At 48.4% G+C, this 6,929-nt stretch overlaps 1 protein-coding gene across 1 annotated transcript in view; it reads left to right on the top strand.

Annotated features, from left to right (window-relative positions):
* Positions 1-1,959: 1,959 nt before the first annotated feature.
* LOC144892913 (echinoderm microtubule-associated protein-like 6) overlaps positions 1,960-6,929 on the top strand; it is a 45,579-nt gene continuing 40,609 nt past the window's right edge. The window contains exons 1-4 of the mRNA XM_078781394.1: positions 1,960-2,234; positions 2,475-2,632; positions 2,955-3,069; positions 3,418-3,606. Of these exons, the coding sequence (XP_078637520.1) occupies positions 2,211-2,234; positions 2,475-2,632; positions 2,955-3,069; positions 3,418-3,606 (486 nt within the window). The 5' untranslated portion in view covers positions 1,960-2,210. The remainder of the gene's footprint in view (positions 2,235-2,474; positions 2,633-2,954; positions 3,070-3,417; positions 3,607-6,929) is intronic.

Raw genomic sequence — 6,929 nt, 5'->3', positions numbered from 1 at the left:
AAAAAAACGCTATGACGCTATGAACGCTATGAACGATATGACGCGACGATCGCTATGACGCTATGAACGATATGATGCTATGACGCTATGACGCTATGAAAAAAAAAAATCGCTATGACGCTATGAAACGCTATGAACGATATGGACGCTATGACGCTATGAAAAAAAAAAATCGCTATGACGCTATGAAACGCTATGAACGATATGGACGCTATGACGCTATGAAAAAAAAAATCGCTATGACGCTATGAAACGCTATGAACGCTATGACGCTATGAACGCTATGACGCTATGAACGATATGAACGCTATGAACGCTATGACGCTATGAAACGCTATGGCGCTATGAGCGCTATGACGCTATGAAAAAAAAAAATCGCTCGCTTTACCAAGGGGCTCGCTCTCCCCCCGTTCCCCTCCCCTCCCCTCCCCTTCCTCCTCCCCCTCCCCTTCCTCCTCCCCCTCCCCTTTCCCTCCCCCTCCCCCTCCCCTTCCTCCTCCCCCTCCCCTTTCCCCTCCCCCTCCCCCTCCCCCTCCCCTTCCCCTCCCCTTCCCCCCTCCCCCTCCCCTTCCCCCTCCCCCTCCCCCTCCCCTTCCCCCTCCCCCTCCCCCTCCCCCTCCCCCTCCCCCCTCCCCTTCCCCCTCCCCCTCCCCTCCCCTTCCCCCTCCCCCTCCCCCCCCTCCCCCTCCCCCTCTCCCCCTCCCCCTCCCCTTCCCCCTCCCCTTCCCCCTCCCCTTCCCCCTCCCCTTCCCCCCCTCCCCCTTCCCCCTCCCCTTCCCCCTCGCCCTCCCCCTCCCCCTCCCCCTCCCCCGCCCGGCAATGCCGGGTACTTCTGCTAGTAAGCTTATAATTACTCCAGCCAGCGAGTAATGCATTCGATCGTGTCCGTGTGTGTGTTCGTGTGTTTGTGAACAAGATATCTGGAAAAGTTCTGAACGGATTTGGATGAAAGTTGGTGGGATGATTGCCCTTGGGATAAGGAAGAATTGATTAGTTTTTGGTGAAGCTCAGGATATTATTCCGGATCCAGGAATTTTTTGAAGGATTGTTTACCATTGGAAGACAGGGCTCATTTTTTTTTAACATTATCTTCTATATATTCTATATTTAATATTGTGATATGAAAATAGTTTTCATATTTGTTGTAAATGTAGTTTAAACTCGTGGTTATGCGTTAGAGCGGTGTATTTTGTTGGCAGCGTCGCAGCGTCGTCTTCAAGGTTCTTTTTTTTTTCTTCTAATAAAGACATATTCTGTCATTTTAAAACCACCAAAGTGTGTATTCGGTTTCCCCGTTTCATAAAATGTATCGTTTGATACGTATAATGCTTTAAAACTTCTTTTTTTTTTTAACCTCAGAAGAGATATCAACATTTACCTAGGCGAATGGCAATCGCGGTGTCAGTATTTGATGAACTTATAAAGACTTAGGTGAGTTATAAGTATGACAAGCATGTGCACGGGATTCTTCCCAGAAGAATGAGTGGTCGCATCAGCTTGTACGACCTAAAATGAGCGAGTTTTGTTTTGACGTTTGGGCCAGTTTTACATGTTGTATCCCTAAGGAATGAAACAAACGTTTTAATGGCTTACAATTTTATTTGAAGTCACACATGCCTCAAAATACACTCACTTATATAGAATTGAACGCTGAATCCGAAAATGTAAGTGAAATTGCCTTGTTTTTTTTTACATTATCTTCTATATATTCTAAATATATATCTATGCAGTGTCTGTCTTGTGTTGTCTTGTCTTGTCACTGAACTACTCCCTCAAACTTTTGTGAAATCGTACTATTCCAACTTGACCGACGGCGGGAGTATGCGCTCTACTGAGTGGCGTTCTAGTTCGAGATGTTGTGGAGATGAGTGAGGTTTGCTGAATTTATCCACACAACAGATACAAATCTTGACATCATAATCTTCAGAATGAAGTATATAAAATGAAAAGCCTTTTAAGCTAATCGTCCAGCCATGTCTCGGGAACCTTGACATTCTATTTTGCTCTTTGCCTGACTTCCCGTAGGAGTGAAGTTGGCCAGCCGGGCTTCTCACTCTGAGCGGATCTTTGTGGCTGAATTCCGACCTGATTCGGACACGCAGTTTGTATCCGTTGGCGTGCGGCACGTCAAATTCTGGGTCGTGACAGGTGGATCGTTGCTTGGAAAAAGAGGAGTTCTTGGATCGGTGGAGGAAGCACGTGCTCAAACGATGCTTTCACTGGCATTTGGAGCTGTGAGTGATGCTGGAATGGGGTGTAAGTTATTCTGTAGCGGTACACTAATGGGGAGAGGGATTGGGGTCGGAGCTTTCAAGGAAGTTTTCATTGCATTGGATTATATTGTCTGATTTAGATCATCATAGCTTTTGTGGCCTTTTGCTAGGATGCTATGCTGTTAGTGCAGTTGCCACTTTAAGTTTCGTCGGTCGTCAACAAGGTAAACTGTGATGTACTAATTTTTGTGATTTCTACAGAACAGCCTCACATTCACAGGGGCATTGAGTGGTGATGTGTATGTGTGGCGAGACCACTTGCTACTGAGACTGGTGGCTCGTGCACACGCGGGTCCAGTACTCACCATGTACACCACCCTACGTGATGGTCTTATCGTCACCGGTGGAAAGGAACGCCCGTACGTACTGTGCATACTGCATACCCCACCTACAGTACACGAAATCTAGCCTTGCCTCTAAGCAAGCTCCGCCCATTGGTGCTCCGCCCAAATCACTCTAAGCTCCGCCCATTCCCATCACTCTCCCCTTCCCAATTCCAACTACTCCATTCTTGATACTGTATTGTACTTGTTTTCACATTACACTTTTTCACAGTTGTTTTTTCACAGTTTTCACTCATTGATGCAGTACGGTCCAACAATTCAATGGACTTTGTAAATTGTACCAATAATGCCACCACCATGCAGGCTGAACTTATTCCCCAGCTCCCTGCCTTGTTAGGAGCAAGGAGGGCGGCTCTGTGAAGCTGTGGGACCAGGAGATGAAGAGGTGTCGTGCCTTCCAGCTAGAAACTGGGCAACCAGTAGACTGCGTACGCTCTGTTTGTAGGGGAAAGGTGCTACCTTACCACATACTCCCTCAACTCTTAACTCATCATTAGTTCACTACGTTTACTCTTTTCCTGAAGAATGGACCTCCTCTTCCTCCTCCCATTTTCCTCCTCCTCTTTCCTCCTCCTTATTCTTCTTCGTCTTCTTCTTCTTCTTCCTCTTTTAACTCCATAATATTGCATCTTCCTTGTTGTATTTTTGAGCAAAAGTAAACCAAATCGATTTCGGTATTAAACGTTCAGCTCATTAACCTTTTGAAGCAAGAGCCTGTTGATTAAGCCTTTTTGAGATTTTGCTACTAAATGAAAACTGTGTGCTAAGAAATACATTGATTAATTGGTTGATATTGGCAGGGCAAGATCTTGGTTGGCACCAAGGAAGGGGACATCATCGAGCTTGGAGAGAAGAATGGTGCATCCAATGTGTTGCTCAGTGGACATGCTGAAGGAGCTATATGGGGTCTCGCTGCTCACCCCTCTCACAACATGGTGATCTCGGCCGGGGACGATGGCACTGTGCGAACCTGGGATATTTCTGACAAGGTGTATGCAATAACTGTCGACTATCATTTGCCTTCTCTCAATGATGCATTTTTATCCTTTGCATATATATATATAGATATGTATATATTGTTACGGACCGCGGATAAGATGTTGGTTTGCCGAGCGGATGGCCCCGCGGCCCTAACAGTTACCCCGACTAACCCGATTCCCGAACGTTGGCCGGATCGCGCCACAGGTATTCAATAGGGAAAAGACAAAGGCGACACGGAGGTGAAGAAGAAGAAGAAGACAAAAAGGTTGGAAATACTACTAAATTTATTCCTACTATTTACATGCTCAAAGTAACCAAGGAGAAGGAAGGATAATAAAATAACATACAGAAGAATCAGAGACACAGTACAATTATTAGCTTACCTACAGTCTTAATTAACCCCAGGACAGAACAAACAAAAGACAGACTCACGTGGGGAATGATGATAGGAATGGCAGGAGGTGGATGGCTGGAGGGGGAGGAAGGTTCAGCTGGACCCGCAGCACAGTCGGGTCGGGGATTAGCAGCCGCCGCCCTTTCTCGATCGGCGCGTTTAACAGCCGCCGTTCCTCTTCCGATCGGCGCGTTTAGCAGCCGCAGTTCCTTCGCGGCCCTGCTCAAAAACTGCCATCAAGGCCCCCAAGCTGCTGTGGATGAAGCTGCTGTGGCTGCTGCTGCTGTGGCTGAAGCTGCTATGACTGAACTTACGGTGGCTGGACCTGCTCTTTTAGGGATCCCTTACTCAACTCTTCTCGTACTCAACTCAACTCTTCTCGTACTCAGTCCAACCCTTCTCGTACTCAGTCCAACCACCCAACTCAACAACTCAACAACTCCCTTGCTTAGTCCAACCACACACTTTGCACATCTCTCGCTTGGTCCAACCACTCTCTTTGCACGTCTCCCTTTTGGTCCACCCACCAACCAACGTTCTGACGCGCCTTTCTTTTCACGCCTCTCGCTTGGTCCAACCACACACTCGGTTCTTGCGCGCGCTTTTATAGCGCCTCAGGCGATCAAGCCGCCGGCCTTCAGGACACGCCCCTCGGTGAGCTCGCTTCGGCCCTGATTGTTGGGCACAGGCCCTCTGACTCCACCCTTGATGACGATGGGCGGGCATGCCCTTCTTCCCCGAGCTGAGCACATGCTTAATGGCGGCTATTGTAGTTGGCAGTAGAAGTTTTGGGAGTGGGAATGGGGAATGAAAGGGAATCTATCTTATTTCACTTGCTGCAATGGAGTGTCATCTTAATGGAAGACAAGGCCTTACCCTAATACACATAATAAGGAAATAAACTACTGAACAGGGGTATTATGGTGTCCTTCATGTATGCTTTATGGAACTAACTACGGGAACGCCCTTTGACCTTTATACAACACTGGAGTAAGGAGGGCGATATTTTACCACAATTTACTCTACAACAACAACAACAACAAAAAACCATTCTCATATCCACAACACTGCACCCTCCTCCTCTTAGTCACGTCCCGGGCCTCTTACCTTAACTTTTAGTGTGGCACGTAGGTGTAGTTCCCTCTACTTTTAACCTGACCCTGAGTGCGACAGTTTTAAAACATAAATAAATATGTGCCGCTGCTCCATTGTACCCTGCCTAACAGATTCACGCCCACAGCTAACCGAATTGCGGAATGGTCTTCAAACTATACATGGACGGTGGGGAGCATTATTTACAATGACGTTACTTTATTTACAAAACTAACCCAGGACCTGTGATTGTTCTTTCTGGGGGGGAGACAGTCTGCTCTGCATCGACGCACCATGAAAGCACCCAAAACGCACCAACGCACCCTCAAGCACCAATCGGTGCACAGTTATCACTGTTCATGAATAAAATAAACCGACAACCCCTAACCCTGCAGGTGGTCTCTTGCTCTTCGGCTCCCTCTGCTGGCTATTACTATCTTGTTGTTGTCATCTTCTTTGCTGGCGGCCTATTTGCAATAAAAAATGCACCCAACGTGTCCATTTTTATTTATTTATGGCCCACAGGGCCGACTAGTGTGGTTCACCTGTGGGGCATCGGTGCCCTGTGGCCAAGGTCCGCCAGCAAGATCTCGGGCCTTCATGGCCGGTTCCAGCAGAGGGGCCATGCCCCAACCCATGGGGTCCATAAGTGGTGCTCAGCCACAGACATGTGGTCCATAAGGTGGTGCATCGATGCAGACAGCTGTGGTTGCGAAAGGTTCGGGCGCACAATGGCCGACTCACGCACGCTCCCCTCGGCGCACAGGTCCTCATGTGGTAGACAAAAGGGGGAAAAGACAGATGAGCGAGGGCCAAGGTCACAAGGGTACACATCAATAAGGCAATGCAAGGCGAAGTGCGTACGGAGAGCGAAGTGAGAAAGCTCGTCCCTACCGTAAGTCACCCCCCCTGTCACCTACTCTACCCTTGCCCTTACCCCATATTTACAAAAATCTACACATTTACAAATCCGTCGCTAATGTCACGTCTTCCCCATATTTCCCCCACACCAAATTCGTTCCCACAATCCCTCTAACCAAAATTTGCCATCACCCAATTCATCATCAATCCTCATAAGGAGGAAGAGATGGAACATCAAGCACAATGTCACACCCACGTCATGATGCGTCTCACAATCCAAACATTTGCATCAAAATAATAAAAACAACCTGGCATGGTGTGGAGGTACGTCATCCCAGGTGAGTGGATGTAGATGGTGCGAGGAGATTTTCATCCTAACTACTTTCTAAATGACATTAACACACTTTACACTACCCGGGGTCTTTCCCTGCCAATCCATTGGCCAACTTACACTATGGGTTCTAAAAACCAATTCCCATTGACCAAACTGTGGTGCTTCTCAATTTGGGGTCTCACTCCCCCGATGCAACTCCCTGTGCCCTTGCATAATTTCAGGACTGGGGCATGTAGCTCTCCCAGCAGGTCTACCCACCTGCACACCTCCACCACTGCAGTTGCCACCCGAGCTTACCTAGCTCCTCACCCTAACCTAACTAACTGGGGAAGGCCCCTCCTGGCTCTGTCACCCCTTCGTGCCCTCTGGCACTGGGCTACCCGGGTCCGTCCTCCGGATCCTCGGGCCCCATCCACAACAACTCTATCGGCTCCCAGAGCCCACCTGCGGCCTCACCTGGCCGACATCCTCACAGTGGTGGAGTGCCCAAACCAACTACACACACTAACAGGCTACACGCCCAGCCATTTCCACGTCACTAATGCACCCATCCAAATACCATTCTTTCACCACGCACCACAGATGCCAATATCCAACCACAATTTACCTGTACCCTCTACCTAACACTTACACTACCCTCCCCGGGTATT

Source organism: Myxine glutinosa, chromosome 1 (assembly GCF_964187855.1).
Source record: "Myxine glutinosa chromosome 1, kmMyxGlut1.1, whole genome shotgun sequence".
NCBI lineage: Eukaryota > Metazoa > Chordata > Myxini > Myxiniformes > Myxinidae > Myxine > Myxine glutinosa.
Note: the sequence above shows the minus strand (reverse complement) of the source record. Positions and strands in the feature narration are given on the sequence as shown.